This window comes from Alligator mississippiensis, chromosome 4, assembly GCF_030867095.1.
Source record: "Alligator mississippiensis isolate rAllMis1 chromosome 4, rAllMis1, whole genome shotgun sequence".
Taxonomy (NCBI): Eukaryota; Metazoa; Chordata; order Crocodylia; family Alligatoridae; genus Alligator; species Alligator mississippiensis.
In genome coordinates, this window is record NC_081827.1 from 213,674,283 (window position 1) to 213,696,574 (window position 22,292).

General features: G+C 41.8%; 1 protein-coding gene across 1 annotated transcript in view; it reads right to left on the reverse strand.

Annotated features, from left to right (window-relative positions):
- The window catches only part of UBR3 (ubiquitin protein ligase E3 component n-recognin 3), a 276,834-nt gene that overhangs the window by 126,683 nt on the left and 127,859 nt on the right, over nt 1-22,292 (reverse strand). The window contains exons 21-24 of the mRNA XM_059727297.1: nt 11,796-11,900; nt 10,159-10,332; nt 8,297-8,757; nt 865-953 (exon numbers count right to left, since the gene is read on the reverse strand). Coding sequence (XP_059583280.1) covers nt 865-953; nt 8,297-8,757; nt 10,159-10,332; nt 11,796-11,900 — 829 coding nt within the window. The remainder of the gene's footprint in view (nt 1-864; nt 954-8,296; nt 8,758-10,158; nt 10,333-11,795; nt 11,901-22,292) is intronic.

Sequence of the window (22,292 nt, forward strand, 5' to 3'; positions counted from 1 at the left end):
TATTATCCTAAATATATTCATTATAACTGTGCCGATCTTGTACCAGGCAGAGTTAGGCGTGAAATTCAATACCTGGGTCTGCAATAGCATGAACATGTACAAGCTATTTACCACTTCACTGCTTTAATTTATCTCTAAAAAGTATAGAAAACTTCTGGTCTCAAGAGGCTTTGTGATGCTTAGAGTTTGGGAAGCTCTCTGGAGGTGACAGAATAGATACTAGCATAAGGACGTGTTGGTGAGCAGAACGTAAGCCCTAGGAACTGCCTAAAGCAGGGGAGACACTAGAATAGACCAGGGGAACTTCACCCTTCCATCCACCACTTTGACTGTACTTTTTGTTTTCAGGCCCTGCAGCAAGCTGGCAGTGTGCCAATGAGTATACAGAATTACAGTTCTGTATAGTGTCTGTAGTTTGCTGCTGCTGGGAAGAAATGTCATTCCATCTTTTTACCAATGAAATCAGGAGGGGGTTTTTCTGTTTGACATGGCCATCTGCAGCAAAAAAATGGTGACATTTCTCCTCAGTAGCAGCAAAACTTCAGCTGCTGCTCATATAAGATGCCCACTGTCAGAGCCTCTGGATCCAGAAAGTCCACGACAGTGGGGGAGGCAGGACTACCCAAGGGCACAGTCCTAGCCAATTATGCCTTTGATAAAGGAAGCTGCCATGCATAGCATCAAGAATGCTCTGAAGTCCGAGATAGTTAGGTAATTCAACGGAAGTCTTATTAAGCACTGCCATATATAAAAACTGCATCTATTGGCCACTTGGGGAAATATCACACGCAATAGTGGGTACTAAGTTTTTAGATGTAATTTCATGTAATACAATGTTTTTAAAAAAACAGAAAAAAAACTCACCAACATCCATGGCAGTTTCCATGAAGCTCTTCTGCCTTGAGGCAAATTCAGCTAACAACTTCTGTTGCCTCTCTCTGGCCTTTTGTCGTCTAGGGGAGAGAGAAGTTGAGAGAAACAAATGTAAGAATGGGGGAGAAAAATTGTAATGGCTTTTGTTGATAGTATATAACATTTCACACATCATCATCTAAAATTCAAGCTTTACTCCTAAATCATGGTAATTTCAAACTCTACTCCAAACTAGTCCTGTCAAAGTAGGCAGGAAAAACAAATGAAGAATCTAATATACTAGGATGAAAACATGAACATTTTGTAGCTCTAAGGCAAGGGTCTAAAGCTAGTAAATGAAGTCAAAGGATGCTGAGCTAGGAAAGGTTTACTGGTTTAGAAAGAAACCAAGGATCTTACTCTGGAAAGGGAATTTCCTAACAGGCAGTAATGGCAGCTTTAGTATAAATAAAATATAATGACTTCTAGAGGCAGTGCATTTAAATTACACTCATGAAGAGTGGTTAAAAAAAATATTCGTCCAAGCCAAAAACAGTCAACCTCACATATTCCCACTATCAAGGAGATAAATTTTCTTGTATGAGCAAAGTGAGTACCTACTGTGAGAAAGAAGCATTTTCAAAGACAATCTGAAGTGTGTGCCATTGTCAGTGGTCAGGGAGAAAAGACACAAAAAAATCAAGTAGGAGGAAGAAACAAGCACCAAATTAATGTCTTAATGATCAACTTATTAACTCAAAACTGTATTAAAATTATATAAAAGAATGTGATAGTTGCAACATCAAGTATCAAAAGTTAGGAAATGCCAGAATTAATGCTGTCCAAGGAGCTTTGAGGCTGCCTTTTTTTTTTTTTTAAGAGGTGTTAAACATCCACAGCTCCAGTTTACTTCAGTTGTAATTGTAAGTGCTCAGTTCTTATGAAAATCATGCCCTTGAGGTTTCCAGTGAGCATCCAGAAAAATGAAGAACACAATTAGTGTCCACTTAGGAAATTTTGGTGCAAGTGTCTTGTCCACCAACACAAATGAAAAGTCTACAGTAGAACAAGAGGCAGCCTAAAGTGTGCAAAGTTACCAAACACGGAACAATGACACCAGTTGTTTGGTGGGGGTTCATATATGCTAGAGCTGTGATTCTCAACCTGGGTAATGTGGCATTTTGGGGTGCCATGAGATTCTTTTAAGGGTGATAAAGGATATTAGCACAATATTAGCGCTGTTATGTGTGGGTAACACCTACCTGGATTCATAAAATAAATCTAGAGATTTTTAATTGAATTTCATAGCATCAAAAACAGTTTGACCTGTTTTTGCAAGAGAAGAACCGTTCTATTATTCTTCTGTAATCAAAAAAGTGTGTGAAAGATAAGAACTGGCATGTTCCAAGGGGTGCCTTGTATCTAACAAGGTTGAGAGCTACTACACTAGACAGACTCATAGAGCAAACACAAAAGGGAGAAAAGAGGCATGTTTTTATAGCAGGGGGCCTAGAAAGTCTTTGTCACTTAGAACAGCAGTTCTCAAACTTTTTTTTTTTTTTTTTAAATCAGGACCCATCTGTAAACATCAATGGCCAATCTCAACCCAGTGCCCCTCACTCCAGATCCACTGCCTCCCATCCCCCCAATCAACAAGCTTTAGTTCCAGCACCCCTGCCACCATTTTTAAGCACTGGGACACTGATGCATGTGACACAGGAGGCTGCTGGAGTGCACCAAAAAAAAAGAAAAAAAGTTTTATGTCAGTAGATTTTCAAGCACTGATATAAACAAAACTTTTTTTTTTTTTTGCAGCACTCTACAAGCCTCCAGATTCACATGTAACCAAATCAGTTACTGGATCAGTATCAGACAACATGGCTGGTTAATAATTGGCAGAGATCTGGGTTTTCCGTTTCCCCACAGGAAAACGGAGAAAAATGTGGATTTCCCCCTTTACCTGAAAAAAATGCAGATTTCTCTTTTTAATGGAGAAACTCATGGATTGTACACTTTTGCAAACAGGGCTCTCTGGAAGCTGGCAGTGTTCCAGCCTGCAAGGAGCTCAAGGGAGTGGGAGGAGGGCAGTCAGGCAGGGGAAACATGGCAGGCAGCCTGGAGAGCAGCTCCTGCAGGTAAGTCTGGCAGTGGGGGGAGGAGGAATTGAGGCCCCCATAAGGAGGGAGGAAGGAAGTTGGGCAGGGCTCAGGCTGGGGCTGCTGTCCAGCCAGGCAGTGTACAGGACTTGGGGCTGGAATGTGTGGCCCATGGGTGACTGGTGCCGCCTTAGTTAGGAGGGCACATTCCCCTCCCTGAAACCAGTCTTGCTGCCTAGCTGGGGGGAGGTCCCCCCGCAGCTGATGTCAGTGCCCGGAGGGAGTTCCCCCCCTGCCAATGCCTGCAGCCATTTTTGGGAGTGGCTGCAGCAATTGGCTGGGGCTTGCAGGGGGGCACCAGCACTCCTGCCTGCCCATCAGTAAGTGGCGAGTGCAGCCAATCAGGGGGTGCACCAGCACACTCAGGGGGTGCATGTGCACCCCGTACACATCACCACTGGTGTGGCTGCAGGGCCCCACTAGGGCCCCAGCAGGGAACAGGACAGGGGCATGGGTGGCTCATCTGGGGGGTGGGGATGGTGGGACCAGCTCCCCAATGCTGTGCACACCCCGGGGGGGGAGGGGAGAGGGACCTGTGCCCCCCAGATGTGTGTGTGGGGCGGGGGTGGGCTGCCCACTGAGGGCTCGGGCTTTCCACCCTGCTGCCCTCCTCCAAGGCCTCCAAAGCCCAGCAGGTGGGACCCGGCACAGCAGGGCCAGGCAAGAAAATTTCTTGCTGTTGCGAGCCCCATGTTGCCATGGCAAGGTGTCCCCTGTCTGCCCCGTAGCAGCAGAGGCGGCAGTGTGGGGCTGTGCCCCTCGCTGCTGCAGGGTGGGCAGGGGTGTGTTGCCAGAGCAGTGTGGAGCTGTGCCTTGCCGCACCGGGTCCCACCCGCTGGGCTGCTGAGCCCCAGAGGGCAGGGAGCGCCAAGCCCACAGTTGGAAGCCCTCCCAATGCCCCCTCCCCTTGCACAGATCTGGGGGGCACAGGTCCCCCTGCCCCCCAAGGTGTATGCACAGCGGGGGGAGCCCCCTCCTTCCCAGGCCAAGCCTGAGCAGGAAGCCTGCACCTGCATCCCCGAGGGCTCTGCTCTGGCTGTGCTGCCTGCTGGTGGTTAGCAGAACTGTAAGGAAAATAGCTGCACGAGTATAATGTTCCTGCAGTACTAAACAGCTTGCTGCAAAACCACATGCACGTGGCAATTTTGCTTCTAGTTTTACTGATTCATAGATTCATAGACTGTAAGGCTGGGAGGGACCTTGGAAAATTATCAGGTCCACCCCCCCCCCCCCAGGAAAGACAATTGTGGTCAGGCAACCCCACCAAGGTGCAGAGCTAGTTCCAGTATCTCTGCGCAGTGTTGTGAACCTGTGACTTTCAGACATACCCAAGAGTCCCAGGCAGACATCAAAAGTGAATTATTCAATGGGAAATGCCAGAGAGAATTAAAATAATTGGCAAGAAATAGAAAAACCTCACCTAACAGCCACTTGCACTGAAGGAAAAAAACTAAACAAAAATACATTTTTGTCCTTGGTACTGTCTTATCATCCTCTTTCATAAAACTGGCTTCTCCTCACTATACTTTCCCTGTCTTCTGCTCTCTCCCCAAGAAAACACACCACAAGCAAATTAATAAGATCCAAGACTAACAAAGCCCTGGCTGGAAGGATCTAGTTGGGGATGTTCCTGCTTTGAGCAGGGGGGTTGGACTAGATGACCTCCTGAGGTCCCTTCCAACCCTAATTTTCTATGATTCTATAAAAAAAAAAACAGATCTCTTTGTAATGAACTACCATAGGTGGAATATTCAGTGTTGGGTTCTTCCTTAAATAAGCAATTTTTAGGAAAGTCCTGGAAAAGCATTTTGCAGAGTTTATGTTCATCTTGAGAGGCAATGCATTAATTTATTATTTTAAAGAAGTATAACTTTTGAAATGTTTATATTTAAAAGTCTAAATGTGCTTATTTTTGTTTGCTCCTTTAAATACTTATCAGATTTACCTACGCCATTTTACCATCTACTGAGAAAAATAATATACATGCATTATATGAAAAAATAAGATTTTATGTTTTAAAAGACACAAAATATTACTTTAGATATTCATACATTGTGAACTATATATCTTATTACAGTGCTAGTACCGTAAATCACCTACACGCTTTAAGTTAAATATGCATTTAAAGAAAAGCAAGAAACATTTGTACTTGTTCTTGATTATTACACTCACTTGATTTGCTTGTGTATTTTTAGAATTCAGGTGGTTTCAAACTTGTATTTGTCACACTGAAAACCACCATTTGCAAAATTATTTTTTATTTCCAACAAGTTTAAAATTTATTATTGCAGAGGATGCATCAGCAACTGGAGCTAACTTTCATTAGAAATATATTAGTTATTTTTCCCTGGGTACTTCTCTCACAATCTTGGCTGTGCTTTTACTAAAAACAGAGTGACTGTAAATAGAGACCCTTAATAAGGAGACATAAACAAACTCTGACGGATTCAGTCCAGCTCAGTAATTTTCCATCATGGCCCAAGGGGCTAAGACACTAAGGCTGAAATATATGGCAAATAGCTAAGACACTCTTTTAGCTCCATGTGTCTTGGTTTCTATGGTGACAAGCAATCATGTGGGTGATACCAAGTTTATCTTTGTAGACTGAGGAAACCAGAAATGGGTCATCACCGAGTGCTCACAAGCCAGCTTAATCTTCTTGACTACAAGACTAGACTTGAAATTCAAAAACAAATTGCAGGTTAACTGTAAACAGCACACGTGAGAAGAAAAAAACCTGTAATATTAGATCCATCTTAATTCTAGACTGTCTCAAGGTATTGTCCTGTTAGCAAATTTGTTTCAAGTCTTGGCAAACGTTACAGATCAGGAAAAAGCAAATAGTCAGTTGGGCGGGAAAAAGTGGAATTTTTTTGTAATGACTACATTAGCCTGTGAATTTAAACCAAAATAAAAACATTCAGAATGCCTGGGTAAATATCAATTTATATAGAAGATCATGGAATTATTCTTGCTTATACGTTGTTATGTTCACAGTTATGTTTCATGGATTCTCTCTTTCCTTCTATGTAAACAAAGAACCACATCGTTAAATAATGGAAAGACAAGTACAACAAAGCATAGAATGGAGTTGTAAGAGAAATAAGTTCAATATGTCCTTAGAAGTATATTTAATATACTTCACTAAATTAAATGACTGAAGAGAGTATTTTAGTTTGCAGTGTTCAGTTTATATTTCATTTTGATGTCATGTTCAGCTTCAGTTTTTAGATTTCATGGCTCATAAAAAACATTAGGCTTTCTTTTAGATACATTTAATTTAAAAAGAAACATAGACAGATTTAGGACTGTGTTCAAGTCTAAAACTATAGTGACTCTTAAGAAAAGGAGACTTCAGAGAAATATTTAATTATCCTGCTATCATTTGCACTTTACTGATTGAATAGACACTAGTCTTTTTGCAAGGGCCAGCCGTACTCTGAGCAATTCCATCTTCAAGTGGTTACTTATTTTGCAGGTATAGATTTTGACATAAAACTGAGTCTCTTAGGATCCTGACGTTCTTAAGGTCTGTCTTGGATTCATATGCAGCCACATAACCACATTTTAGTTTTAAGATCATTTGCAAGAAATAAAATAAAATAAAATATTGATGTTAATACAATTGAAACCAAACCAGGAATAAAACTAACTGGATTGACTCATTTTTCTGAACTGGATAAGATTATAAAGAACAATATGAATGTGGGTACACAAACCATAAATGCACAAAAATACCATGTACAAACACATACGTGTGCACGCGCATACACACAAAGTACATATTCTTGTGCATTCCCATCCCTGTCCTGGTTCTATCCAATCCATGTCTTTGGATGTCCTCACCTAGTCAGTTCCAGTTTTCACTCTGAATACTTGTAATCCCATTGCCAGTCTTCTAGCCTGCTGACTCCAGAATTGTAAGCGAAACAACTGCACAATTATAAAAAGCCTCAGTGCAAAAGCACACCCATGTAGCAATTCTACTTCCAGTTTTGGCAATGGCATAATGCAGAGCTAGTTTAGATATCTCTGCATGGTGTTGTGACCCTGTGACTTACAGACATGCCCAAGAGTCCCAGGCTGACACCAGGATCAAAAATGATTTTTTTCCAATGGGAAATGACAGCAAGGTTAAAAAACTGGCTAGGAGAGACTTAAAATTCTCACCTAGAAGCCACTTGCACTACTGGGGAAGAAACAAAAACACACATTTGTCCTCAATACTACCTAATCATCCTCTTTCATAAACCTGGCTTCTCTTCACTAAACTCTCCCTGCCCTCTGGCTCTCTCCTCAAAAAATACTCCACAGGAAATTTAAATCCAAAAAACAGATCATAGATGGAATTCACAAATTTTCTCTTTTTCTATGTTAACTGAGCACCATTCAATTAAACAAAAGAAACTTAAGTGCATCGAACGATAGAATAGCGTTTAAAAAAAAAAAACAGCTCAACATTTTCTTAAAAGGAAATCAAATATTCTAAACTGAGTGCAGGCTGACCATGAATAGTCTGGATCAGCAAATTAGGGCTGCCCTATGCAGTGCTGTGATATGTTGCCAAGCAGACTAAGGAAGCCTGCAGAGCATGCTGAAATGTGCGCACAAGGACCCCCCCCCCCCCCACTGGCTGCTGTGTCAGGACTGCAAGGTCTCCACTCTTTAGACATCAGCAAATGTCTGTACACATGGCTCTGGGTAAGTTCTCTACCTAGAGAGCAAACCTAGGAGAACGTTCACAGGTTATTTGAATGTGTGCGCACAGTCTTAGTCTCATTACTTTAACACCGGTTTCAGTCTTTCTCATTCTCCCATTGATAATCTTTCCCCACCTCACTCCATCCAGCTCCTTGTTCCCAGTCTCCTTTCCCAGCAAGGCTCAGTTCTCTCCAATCTCCAATTTCAAAGTAATACTTCAGTGTTTCTATAGTATTTAGTATTTCAAAAATTATGCCACAAGAGAGAGAGGAATAGGGTAGGGACTGAGAAGGGGGGTTATGAAATATGGGATAGCTATGACTAGTTATCTGCACATCAGGCAACTGTTTGTTCCAAGAATTCCTCTTTCCTCCAAGGTGCGGCCTGCTCTCAGTGCTTGTTTAAGCCATGCAGGCATCTTACAGCACCAAGCAGCTAAAAAACCAGCTTAGTAATTTAAAGTTAATTTTTCTGGCAAATAATTGGTTGGTTAAAAATTACTGTGAAAAATAAAAATTCATCTATCAAGTACACCTCTCTTATTAAGATCCCCTAATTTCTGCTATTAATCTTAATATATAAATTACCTTTCCTCTTTGTCCAAAGTCTTCTTCTCAGCAGAACTAATCCTTTTTGGTGGTACTGGAGGAGTTACCTTTCTGCATATGTCTTCAATAATACGTTTATTCAACCTGCTTTGCATTGCTGCTTTCAATAAAATCCTTTCTACTGCTGTCATGCCATCACCATGAGAATATTTTGGAAGTTCTGGTTGGATTAATACCTCCAAATCATCCAGCCATGGAGGATAGTAAGAGTTTTGTTTTCCTGAGAGTTTGTGATGAAGTTTAATAAGCAGGGACAATATGCTTTCTTTGACTTCCAGAATGGCTGTAGTTAGTTGTGGTGTTGCACCAGGTGCTGACCATTTCATTGATGTCTTGGATCGAACTACTTGACTTGCTTCACTACTATTGCGATTGATGATTTCCTGAAATTTCTTTCTACGTTCTGCAACCAAGCTGAATACTTGAGCTGTTCCTGAGTTCTTAAGAATAGGAAGATAAAAGTAGCAGTTCAATATAAAAAGGATTAAAAAAAATCAATGATAGGCAAATTGTAAAACTATATGTAACTCTTTTTAAGCTTCCAGCAGATACTTAATGAAAAAAGGAAGAAGCCATTTATATACATTCTCTTCCTAAACTTTAGTATATGCCCTAACTTTAAAATACTTATAAATATAGGGCATGTCCAATCTGTTTTTATCTATTCTTGCTATATTCACCCAAATAAAAAGCCACTATGAAAATTAAAAATATGGTTTTAAGTTTTGGTTGAATTGTAAATAGGACTTCACCATATTTAAATTTAAGACATTGACCTCAGTGACAAGTGTTGAGTGGTCAAAACTTTAGAAAGCTATGCCACTTTTTAAACAAAGTATATATAAACTGAAGAAGCATAACTAGTGTAAGTGTCTCCTAATCCAACTTTCCAGAAAGATCAGATAGAAAACAGGTTTCAAGGAAGTCGGAGGTGACTCCTGACATCCTGCTTTTTTAAATCTTGGCCAAATTTATCTTTTTGAGAAATTGTCAATAACACGCACAAACATACCAGCTGGATAAAGTATGTTTCATTATTGTAGCTCTCTTTAAATCCAATATAAATAATTGAGGCATTCTACATGAGAACAATGATGACAAAAGAGATTATTTTATCTGCTGTAAATCTTGCATGATTCCTTTTTGTAAAAAACATGTCAATTTGCCACTAATCACTTCAGATACACTTTCTATGTGAGATTAAAAGGTTAAGCATATTCAGTTCTGGGAAGCTAGATCACAAATAGCATTAAATGTTAGTCTCCAAAGGTAAAAACAAGCTCATACACAAAGCAAGCCAGTATTTGCTCCTGTAGTAAGCTAGCAAAAACTCATAATACTCTTAATGGATGGCAATATTTTAAATAAAAAAAAAATCATTTCAAATTCTAAGACATATCATTGCTTAAACATCTATTCAAAATTAAGAATGTCTGAAAAATGCAAAGTCCCTTACAAAAACAAAAAAAAAAATTCAAGAGAAATTATAACACTGCACTGAAAGTTAAGGTGAGCACAGTAAAAGCAGTATTACCAATTAAGTGCATTACAATACACACAAATCTACCTCTCTCTGAAGGCTCTTAGGCTGCCTTGAACTCTGGTAGATTGAAGACAAAAGGAAAGAATTAAGAAAATTCATTTAGAAAGAGATCTGATTTGAATGAACTTCTACACTTGAATAATTTGTCTACTGCAGTAGGGTAGGCAGGGAAAAAGAGTTTGGAGCTTTAAAAATCCTTTCTATATTAAGTTTAAGTAGTCTAAAAAAAAAGTAAGAAAAATCTATGTAGTAACTTTCTAGTATTCTTGTTATAGAAGCAGAATTTGTTTACACTTACCTGGGAAGAAGCTAAGCCATCAGAGCTGGTACTTGCAGGAGCCTCTCTCTTCACTTCTGGAGCAGTTTCTGGTACTCTCACCCGAACATAGTTAATAAAATGACGCATGTTGGTTACCAAGTGGCTACCTGGAAACCAACTGTCATGGCAGCGTTCCTGTCCAGCCACAGAGTCCTAGTTGTTGAAAAACAAATATATGGAAAATACCTTTTGCAAATAATATCAATATTATTTTATAGTCTGTAATATATAATGCTGCCTTTACCAATATATTATTACTTCTAAGGTAAAAGGAGATTGCAACGTAGAGCTTGCATTTCTCAATGAAAAAGAAAAATTAAGACAACAGGCTTATAACTACTTTTAAGACCAATGACTGCAAAAATATACATCTACTTCTAATGATATAAAATGAATGCTCAAGTATCCGAACAGTGAGGGGAAAGAAACTATTCAGGGTAGTAAAGTAGGTACAGAACCAAGAGTAGTGAAATGAAATACTGATTGTGTTCTAATAAAGATTGAACTAGCATTCCAAGAAAAATAATGGCAGAATTTCAGTCACTTGACTTGCATAAAACAGAACTGGATAAAGCAGAGGTCACAAACCTATGGCCCATGAGCCAGATCTAGCCCTTGGAACCAGTTGATCCAGCCTTTGGACATGGAGCTTCAGCAGCAGGTGACTTTGGTTGTGGACACTGCCCATGCCACCACAGGGACAAGCAGAAGCCAGGTCTTAGTACTGTCCTGCCCACCTATGACTTAAGGCCAGACATTTCAGCCCACAGATGGGAAAGGTTGCCTACCCCTGGGATAAAGTGATGGAAGTATGTATTGTAAGGGAAAACTCTGTGCTAGTAGAGGCATGGACTGGCTGTCCCAAAAAGTGTAATTAAAATGCTGCTTTCACCTTTGCTCAAATTGGTTGCTTTGAGTACAAAACTGCAAGGCTGCTTAAGACAATTGGTCTGCAAGTGTGATACTATTCAGTAAATTTGAGGAAAGGTAACTCAAATTTCACACCCTGCGCAGTTCCTCATCCATCTTCCACCTCTTCTTATCATTTTAAATACAGCTTTAAAAAAAGAGTTTATTTCCCTAGGCTACTATGTAGTGGACGTAGCATGACTACAGAGTATTTACTTCCTTGTATAAACATTACAAACAAATAAATAACATTCTGTTAGCATAACTGTATTTCCATTAATGAAGCAACTTTAGACTTTTTCCTCTATGTAGTACCTGAGCCAGATTCTTCCTTCCGAGAGTTATAACTATAGAGGCCATAGGGAACATTATAGTCTGCCCCTTCATAACACAAACCATAACACTATATGTAGTAATAATAAAACATTATAGATTGTGACTGAACTAGACTCAAGATAGATAACTCAAGATATTCCTAGGTTATTGTAATGTGAGACAGAAATATTAGGGAGCATTGAATGGATCCCTGGCTATATGAGATAACACATTAATGCTGTATCTATAATCAGATCTTAAAATTCCTGCTTTAAATTTAGTTTTATTTTTAAATTATACTGCATTCACTAATTGTATTATCAAAAAGATCATACATTACACCTTTTCTTTTGTCAGAGAAAATAATGGAAAAGACTACCATTTACACTTACCTCTTCATCTGTCTCCTGTTCTGGTGAATTTTCCAGTCCCAACTCAATCAAATACAAAACCATGCAAAGGACATGTTCTGACAAATTTTGATGATCCATCAATATCTAAAAAGAAAAAAAACACTGGATCTTTTTTAACTGAGATGATTATCACTTTGAGATTCTTTCTGCATCTCATACAAAATGCCCAGAATGGAGCCAAAATAATAGCCAAAAAGAGAGAGAAAAAGACATCCATAACCTAAACTGAAGGGTAAGAAAACAACTCAGATTTTCTTTTGTGAAGGTTCAGTGTGGCTCTCATAAGACTTTTTATATCACAATATGAGTCTTTCATTTACAACTGAATGCCTATTCAAATATGCTGCTTCACAAAAGTTATGTGGATTTACAAAACTGCTTGGAGATAGCAAGCCTTTTGTTTCACCTAAGCTCAGAAGCTATGCCTGCTGAGTGATAGATCATAGGTAGGGATGTAGAAGAGAAAGGTTAGGCAATGTTAAAGAAATCCTAAGAAATAAATACTATCCAATGCCTGCTCTACCTCACAGAAAAGATCCTAATTAGCTACAAGCATCCTCACAGCTAAATATAAGTAAAGTACTACAGTGCAAATGGAGTACCATGTATTAAACAAAAAAGGTGACTTAACCCCCACCAAAACAGTGACCTAGTCAAAGAGCTGACATCTGGTCAGCACAGCAAAGGGGGAATAGGAATTTTGGGAACACGGCAGGAGAGACAAAAAGAAATAATGGAGTACCCACCAGACATCATGGACATCTATACACTAAGGATGATGGGATATAGACAGGAAGAACAAAGTCTTAATGCACACATAAAACTACTTCTGCAGCAACTCAGAAACTTGGGATAAACTTCAAGATAGGAGCACTGATACAGAAGAGAAGAGCCTGTTCAGGAAAAACAGATGGGATAATGGTGCAGTGTCAAGTAAGAATGTATATACTTGCTTTGAAGTCGACAAGGAAGCAGAGACTTCTCTGGGTGGCAATAAAAGAGGAAAAGACTCACAGACAACTGTTGATCTTTCTGGATCACGGTAGATGCATGAGAGGTAACCAGCGCCTTTGATGCGTACACCTAGGCCGGAGTACAAAGGAGTGGAGGCTGCCCAGACCTTTCACCCCCTTCAAACGACTGAGACAGAATCCAAAGGCCAGACCAAGTCTGGACGCTCAGTACCTTGATGACTATAGCTATACGTGCATCCGGGAAATGAACCCAGATCTCCTGAGTGGCAGACAACAATTCTACCAGTCAAGCATAACAGCAGGTAGAAAAAAAGAGTAGGAACAATGTAAAGGGAGGACATCTAGAATACATCAAAAAATCAAGAGTAAGTAATGGATATGGATGGCAAGGCTGTGCAATTATAAGCAGGGATCCTGGTTTTCTCTGATTTAAACAAAAAATCCTTAATTTTTGGTTAAAAAAAAAAGTAACTCCAACTCCACATTTTCCCATGATTTAAATGAAACACCACTAAAATATATCTATAGCTATCTATATCTAGATATAGTGGTGTTTCATTTTAATCGTGGAAAAATATGGATTTGGAGGGGGCTTTTTAACTGAAAATTGGGGGGTTTTTTGGGTTTTTTTTTAAATCAGAGAAAAATAGGATCCCTGGTTATAAGAAACATTGGAAAGATGGGTGATAACAGATTTTAATTACCCAGATAATTTTTTTAAAGTGACATGGCAGGAAAACAGCTTTCCAAGAAGTTCTTAGAAAGTGTTTGGAATAATCATTTGTTTCACAGGTGGAAGAAATAGGGGAGCAGCTATTTCAGATTTGAAGTTACTAGGGAAGAACCTGTTAAGAACCTTAATGTGGAAGGCAATTAGAATGAAAAATGACCACAAAACAATAATTTATGATTATAAAAAAAATGAAGGAAAAAGAACATTAGACTAAAAGACAATGGGTTCAGAAAAAGTAGAACTTAACAAATTCGAGGAGCTGGAGGTAAGGTCTCAGGGAAAGGATTCTGAAGGGAAAAGGACTTCTATTTCTGATGATTTCTAATGAAAAGGACTGTAATCCATGTACACAAGAAACATGCTTAGGTACTACGGGGTGGGCTGTCCCCTTACTAGGAGTCAGCCACCCCTGCTGAGTAGCAGCAGCTGTGGAAATGTTGCTACTAAGGGAGTAGATCAGTGGGAGTTAACCCCCCTCCAGAAAGCAGAGCCACAGAGAGTGAAAAAGTGAGGAAGCAGTGGTGAGCTGAATGATGTGTACAGCAAGACTGCTGCGTGAAGGCCAGAGCCACAGGGGACACTTCCCAGTGTCCAGGACAGAACAACAAGTTTTATTTATTTAAAGACTGTCCCTTGCCTGAGCCACCTGCGGCACTGTTCACTGAGGCAGACCCAGGCTGGATTCTGTTTAATGCTAGGGCTGGCTAAGGAACGGACTGCTCAGGGAGCAGAAGCCTGCCTGACGAATCTCACAAGTGTGGCAACTTGCTTACGGGTATGCTCAGATATCTTCTTGCTGAGTGGATGCAAGTAGATGAGTTTCATCTCCAAGGAACTCCATGTGACCAAGTCACTCTGTTCTACAGGCCATACAGCCTATTCTGACAAGCTGTGTTTTACCCTCTTTAAGAAACTGAAGAACCATCTATACAGCAAACAGGAACAGACCAACACCGGGTTTGCAGAACTGACAAACCATCCAGACATAAGAACTATAAACAAAGAGGAGATCTCTGTGTCCAGCCATGAAGTCCATCACGAACACCTTCACTCCTTACAGAAGAAGGAAGCAAAACTTCCCCAACTTGCAAAACTTACAAGAACCCTATGATCCACAGGAGTATTATCAACCTATCCAACCACCACCCCCAGCTCAGTTGAAGTGTCTGCACTATGCTGTGGTCTTTCTTTCTGCCCTGCTACACAACTGTACAGCTGTATGGAAACCTTGAGGCTTTTTTCTGCTGCACAAGACTAAGGGAATATTTCTATGAAAAGCCACACAATGACCAACCCATCACAGACCAAGAAGGGCAGCTCCTGGACTCTACCTGAGGGTTGCAGCCCTACTTTGGATGTGTATATAAAATTGTTTTCACCTCCATATGCACTCTGAGATTGCCAAAAAACCAATGATACTTATGTTACCACTTTAATCCTGAGGAATGGAAAACCACACTCTGTGTTAAAAACAGCCCTGATACATCAGGCTGATTAGGAAGGTACCACTACTGGCATGGACAAAACAGCATGCATACAGAAAGCCAAGAGACAACTTTCCTATACAAAATTTTACCAACTTCTGACTGGGGACCCCATGGCACAATACCAGAAGGAATTAAGTAAACTCTGAGAGAAGCTACCTCTGGATACACAGGAGAGGATTAATGTTTCCATTTCTGAGAGCCCACAATGGGCAACTTTTAATTGTTACCCAAGATCCACAAACTAGGATGCCCCATTGCTACTGGCACTGGCACCATCAAAGGCATTACTTGCTATGTTGACTCAAACCTATTCCAATATACCATGGGAACTTCCAGCTATTTGAAATTTACCACAGATTTCCTGAAAAAATTAGTTTCCATTTACAAGCTTCTAGCTAACACCATATTAGCTACCACGGATGTTACATTTCCATACACCAGCATCCCCACGAGGACTGATTACCCCTGATGAAAACACTGCTTCTTTTTTGGGTGTTTGTGGCCGAAAGCTTGCAAAGAACAATTTTTCCAACCATTTAGTTGGTCTAATAAAAGATACAACACCTACTCAAAGAACCTTGTCTGCCTATGTTCTTAGAACAACACTGCTACAACCAACTTCTTTTCCTATCACACTCTTCTGCATTATCCAGTTCTGTTCCAGGTTTGTGGCTTCCTACACCTATATATAAACAGCACTGCCAGGGGCACTGTATGGCCCCCAATAAGCCACTATACTTAAAACAGACCTTGAAGTCTGCTTCTTCCACAGCTCATCCCCGCGGTATACCTAAGGCACACTTATGATATCTTCATCATATGGACATGTGGAGAGGAATCTCTAGAAAAACTGTACCAGGATTTTAACAACTTCCACCCCTCCATCAAATTAACTCTGGAATACTCCACCCAGAAAATTAATTCTTTGGACAGTACAGTGAATGTTTGCAATGCCAATATCACCACCACATTGTATCAGAAACCAAGCCACTGCTGCCGCTACCTCCACACCAGATGCTCTCATCCTAAGCACACTGCTAGTAGGCCTATGTGAATCGCAAAGTATTCGATTCAGATTTGGGTTATTCGGAGGACAGTGATTTGATCTGGAGATTTGGATCACTGTCCCAAATCGATTCGGCTGAACCAGCTTTGGAAGATTCAGTGCTGATTCGGAGAGATTCAGCCACAGAGTATAATGGAGAATCACTGAAATACGTATAACTTTGTCATTTTTTCGCAGATTAGGGTGGAAAAAGCAGGGATATGATCTGAGGGCATGACCCCTGCCAAATTTCAAGGAGACAGGTGCAGGGGTTTCTGGGAAACTGCACCTCCAGGTGCTGATAAGCAAAACTCACGACATGTGACTTTGTGTGTGTTAAGGCACAGCGGGATGAAACCAGAAAGGATGGTAGCTTGTAACAGGCGGCCTTCCCAGTGCTCAGGCAGAAACAGCTCACAAAAGGGACAGAAAGGCTGCAGACAGAGGTTTATGTGCTGTTTGTACATCCCTTCCCCAGAGCACTGTGATTGGAAGGGGACTCAGGGAAAGATCACACTCACTGGCTACAGATGTCAGTCCTCCCCACCCTGCTCCCCCTCCTTCTCAGTTTCTGTTCCCAGTTGGTACTGTTAATTGCTCCTTCCCTGCTACAAAATTTCTGAATCTGTGGGGAGCGCAATGGGCTAGAGAGCACGGCACTCTGCAGTAGATCAGTCGTGTGGGATTTGGACAGCACGAGGCCCAGTCCTGGCACATGGGGTTGATCAGGGCAGCATGGGGCCCAAACTGGGTGCCTGGGGCCAGACTGAGACACTGCAGGACCCAATCAGGGCTCTGGGGGCCTAATGCCATGAGGGATCCATGCCTGAGGCTGAAAAGTTGAGCACCACTGGTTTAAACCAGGACTAGATTTTTACTGTATTACCTAGATTAGCTTTTATAACCCTACGTCCTTCAATGCGCTGTTTTTCCCCCCTCTCTCCTACCCACCTCCCCTCACCCAGCAGTGTCACTCCTTTACTTTCCCTCTTCCCTATCTTTTAAATTCTAATCACTGCTTTCCACTTAGAAATGTTGCTTCCAGCAGTCTCTTCACAGCATCTAATGATATCAACCACTGCTTATGAAAGCTTATGCATTTGTGATTTAGTCTATAAGGTTCAAATCTACCCTGCCTAATCTCTAAAAGAAGTAGTATTAAAGGCAGACTGGCAAATTAACCCAGTGCAAGAAAAAGATATAAAGTGTATTAAGAGACCAACACGGCTACATCAGAAGTTCTTAAATGACCTGAAAATTTTTTAAAAACTGTAAAAAAAGTAGTCTTAAAAATATTTAGGTAAGTCAGATGGATTTAAGTTGGCAGGGTGTGATGACAGTCATCTGAGAATATTTAAAGAACTAAATGAAGCAATTTTTTTGCCTTTAGCTATTATCTTCAAGAACTAATAACAGAGGACAGCTGAGGTCTTAGTGGACAGCAAAAGGCTTGTAGTACCCATCATTAAAAAGGAGGACCTGGGGAATTATGGACAAGTCAGCCTCATGTTGATACCCAGGAAGATGCAAGAAAAAATGATTAAACAATCAATTTAAGTGCCTGAAGGATAACAAAGTAGTAAGCAACAGGCAATGTGAATTTTATAAAGCAGCAGCTAATGTCAAACCAATTTCATTTTCATTTCCGATAAGGTAACTGGTCTAGTGAATGGGAAAAAGTGGAACCGAATTATATCTTGACTTCAGTGAAATTTTTGACACAGGTCCATTTGACATGAGAATACAAGCAAACAAAGACATATAGTGTAAAATATAATATGTGCTATGAACTGTAGTAAAAGTATTTATCAACTTGGGAGACTATCAAGTGTGAGCCTGCAATGGTCTGTCTTGGTCCAAGACAACTCAATATTTACACTAGCAATATGATTCATGAAAGTTATACTCCTATAAAATCTGTAAATGAGAGGCTAGAGCTAGAACCTTTTTAGACTCCAGGCACCCCTTCGAAAATGTCAGCTGTTAGCTTCCACTTGATTTTTGACTACAGAAAAATAAAAGAACAGTTCTTCTGTTGCAAAGGAATCATAAAGACAATAATAGATCAGAATTCGTTTGACTCTAAGGATTCTTATTTGAAATCTCTGGGCTTATACTGTGAACTGTGTTTGAACACTTAACACTGCCAATGTTGCGTGGCACGTCACAGCACTCCTAAAAGGCTCTCAAGGTACTCCAACATGCCTTGGCAACCCAGTTGAAAATTACTGGGCTAAAGCACTGTAAGCCTCATGGAAGACAGGCATAGAATCCAAAATATTAAGAATAATTTGAGAAACTTACTGAATTACTGCCCTTTCTGCCTGATTTCAGATTAAAGCGTCTAATCACGTCTGTGCTCAATAGCACAGGATGTTACAGAGGGCAAAAGTATACAAAGGTTCAAAAAAGGGATTAGACAAAAATATGGAGGATAAGTCCCTTGGGGCCTATTAAACACAATAATCAGAGAGGCAACTGTAGGCTCAGAACATCTCATAACTAAGGAATGCTGGTAACTGAGAGGTTAAGACAAGGAATCATAGAAATCATAGAAAATAAGAGTTGGAAGGGACCTCGGGAGCTGATCTAGTCCAACCCCCTGCTTAGAGCAGGGTCAGCCCCAACTAGATCATCCCAGCCAAAGCTTTGTCTAGCCAGTCTTAAAAACCTCCAAGAATGGAGATTCTGCAACCTCTCTGGATGACTAGTTCCAGGGTTTTACTACCCTCCTAGTAAGAAAATTTGTCCTAATATCTAACCTAAACTTCCCTTGCTGCAATTTCAGACCATTGCTCCTTTTTCTGTCATCTGCCACCACTGAGAACAGTCTAGCTCCATCCTCTTTTGAACCCCACTTCAGGTAGTCGAAGGCTGCTGTTAAATCCTCTTTTAGTCTTCTCTTCTCTAGACTAAGTTATGTGCCCCAGCTCCCACACCATTTTTATTACCCTTCACTGGACTCTCTCCAATTTGCCCACACCCTTTCTGTAGTAGAGTGTCCAAATCTGAACACAGTACTCCACAACTGGCACCACCAGTGCTGAATAGAGGGGAATAATCACTGCCCTTGACCTACTGGCAACACACCTACCAATGCAGCCCAGTATGCTGTTAGCCTTCTTGGCAACAAGGGCACACCGTTGGCTCACATTCAGCTTATTGTCCACTGTAACCCCCAAATCCTTTTCTGCAGAGCTGCTACCCAGCCACTACTGGTGCATGGGATTGTTCCATCTTAAGTACAGGACTCTACACTTGTCCTTGTTGAACCTCATGAGATTCCTTTTGGTCCAATCCTCCAATTGGTCTAAGTCACTCTGAATCCTAGCCCTATCCTCCAGCGTATCTACTACTCCCCACCAGCTTGGTGTCATCTGCAAACTTGCTGAGGGTGCACTCTATGCCATCTTCTAGGTGGCTGATAAAGGCATTGAACAAAACCGGCCCCAGGACTGACCCCTGGGGCACTCCACTTGATACGGGCTGCCAACTAGACATCAAGTCATTGATTACTACTCTCTGAGCCCAATGCTCCAGCCAGTTTTCTATCCACCCGACAGTCCATTCATCCAGCCTATACTTCCTTAGCTTGCCTGAGAGAATGTTGTGGGAGACCATATCAAAATCCTTGCTAAAGTCAAGGTATATCACACATCCATTGGTCTGCCCACATCCGAGGAGCCAGGCTTCTAATAATAGACGGCAATCAGTTAGTCAGGCATGACTTGCTCTTACTGAATCCATGCTGACCATTGGTGACACGTAGGGGGTGTACGTGGGTGCACACGCACCCCGAGATTGGCAGTGCACCCCCTGCAAAAAGCACTGCTGACCCTGCTGGCAGTGCCTGCAAGAGGTCGCTGCTCACCACCCCCACCCCGCCACTGACACCACCAGCAGCATCTGCAGGTGGCCCCCAATCGCCGCTGGCAGTGCCTGCAGGTGCTCATCATACGCTGGTCAGCACTCACCCCCCCCCCGCTCACACCGCCACAGCCGCCTATGGGAGCCCCCCACTTGTCCTGCCTCCGCCACCGACACCACCACGGCTGCTTGCCAGAGCTCACTGCAATCTGCGGGCGGTTGCCATGCCCCCCAAGCCTCCGGGGCACGCGGTGTTCATAATGTTGACTGTTCCTAAATCACCACCTTCTCTTCCAAGTGCTTAGAAATGGGTTTCTTGAGGATCTGCTCCATGATTTTTCCCAGGACTGAGGTGAGGCTGACTGGTCTGTACTTCCCTGGATCTTCCTTCTTCCCTTTCTTAAATATGGGCACTATGTCTGCCTTTTTCCAATCATCTGGGACCTCTCCTGATTGCCGTAAGTTTTCAAAGATGATGGGCAGTGGCTCTGCAGTCTCATTAGCCAACTCCCTCAGTACCCTTGGATGCATCCCATCCAGCCCCATGGACTTTTATATGTCCATCTTTTCTAAATAGTCCCTAACCTGTTCTTTCACCACTGAGGGCTGCTCACCTCCTTCCCAAACTGTACCCCAATCACCTGATCAGGGCAGGGGGCTAGGAAACAGCTGTGGGGGAAGGCCAAGTCCCAGCTCCCTGCTCCAATGTGCCAGTAAGGCAGCGAGCCCCTGGCTGGGCAAGAATTCCCTACTCAGCTGAGGGCAGCTGGAAGCTGTCCCACCAGTAGGTAGGGGAGGGCAGGCTGGTAGCAGTGAGGCCCTGGCTGCACAGGGATTGCAAATTAACCATGCAGATTGCCGACCCAGTCAACAGCTCACTTCCCGCTGTCCCACCCGTAGATGCCCAGTCCTGGCGCTGCTCAGCTCCCTGCTCCTGTGGGAAGACAGAAGCCCCATAGCACCAGGAGGACCAGGGGTAGTCCCCACACTGATCAGCTACCAGCTACGATCGCAGAGCTGGGAGCTGCCTGCTGCCATGGCAGGGGGAACTTTTTCTCCGCCTGGGCTCAGTCCCCAGCTCCTGCTTCAATTGTGGAGCTGGGAGATGCCTGCTGCCAGGGCAGGGGAACAGTGTCCCGGCCCCGCCTCTGAGCCCACTCTGGCAGCAGGCAGCTCCTAGGGGAGAGGATTGTTCTCCTAGCCCTTGCTGCCCAGGCAGGCTGGGAGCAAATATGCTCCCAGTTAGCCATCTACACATGAGATACTGCACAGTCATTAACACACAGTTAATTTGCTACCTGCATTTGCAGGTAGCAAATTAACCCCGCAACTGAGTAATTGACTGCGCAGAAAGGATCGGCACATGTAGACAGCGATGCTTTACCATGCCATCAATTAGTCAGCTGCGTAGTAAGGAGCCTCGTGTAGACACCCATCACGTACTATTTTGCCTATCGCACTAAGAAAAGTGTAGACAATCCTCGAAGTGTACAGAAGAGAGCACCAGAGATGAGAAGTGGTTTAGAAAACATGACCTGTATGCAATATTTGAATGAACTGGGTTTGTTTAGTCCAAAAAAGACATGACTTTAAAGGAGAACATAATAATCTTGAAATATATATTTTTTTAAAACTATTATTTAATGGACACAGATGTTCTTTTCTTCATGTCCACCAAGGACAGGACAGGAATAAATAGCTCCATTTGCAGCAAAGGAATTTTAGGTTAGACAATAAGAAAAAAAACCCTATAAATGTTAGTAGATAAACATTAGTAGAAACTATAGGTTAATATAAGTAGTTCATTGCCTTTGGCGATTAGCAAAATTAGATACTAGCTTATTGAGATCTTAATTATCTGCAGAGACACTCTGACATGCAATGGGTGTCATTACAAGAAGCTATTAAGTGGCAAGCTCAATCTAAGGCTTTGCCTGACATTTCTTAAACAGATACTTTTGTCTAAAATCAGCTCTCATCCCATGTGTTGGTGCTGGTGTTTTGTCTAAAAAAAGCCTTTGCTATGCCATACAAGACTTCACAACATACTTGGTGGGGAAAGGTGGCTGGATTATGTCTTTTACATATTTCACCTCAATCTTTGGGCATTGCGACATTATTGTTCTCTAGTGATGATTTAGCCTTTCTCCAGTAAGACTACTTAAGAGCAAGTCTTTGTCTTAGAATTATTACCAGATAAAGTCCTCATTTGTTTTAAGGGAACAATGGCAGCTAAATCTGGCAAAACCTCTAAATCTATTCAGGGATCTCAGTTTCAACTTAAGGAAATTAAGGTAGACTTAGACACAATTTCTTAGCCTCTCCTCAGATAATCAGCAGTCACCATGCTGCATGATTTGGATTCTTTAG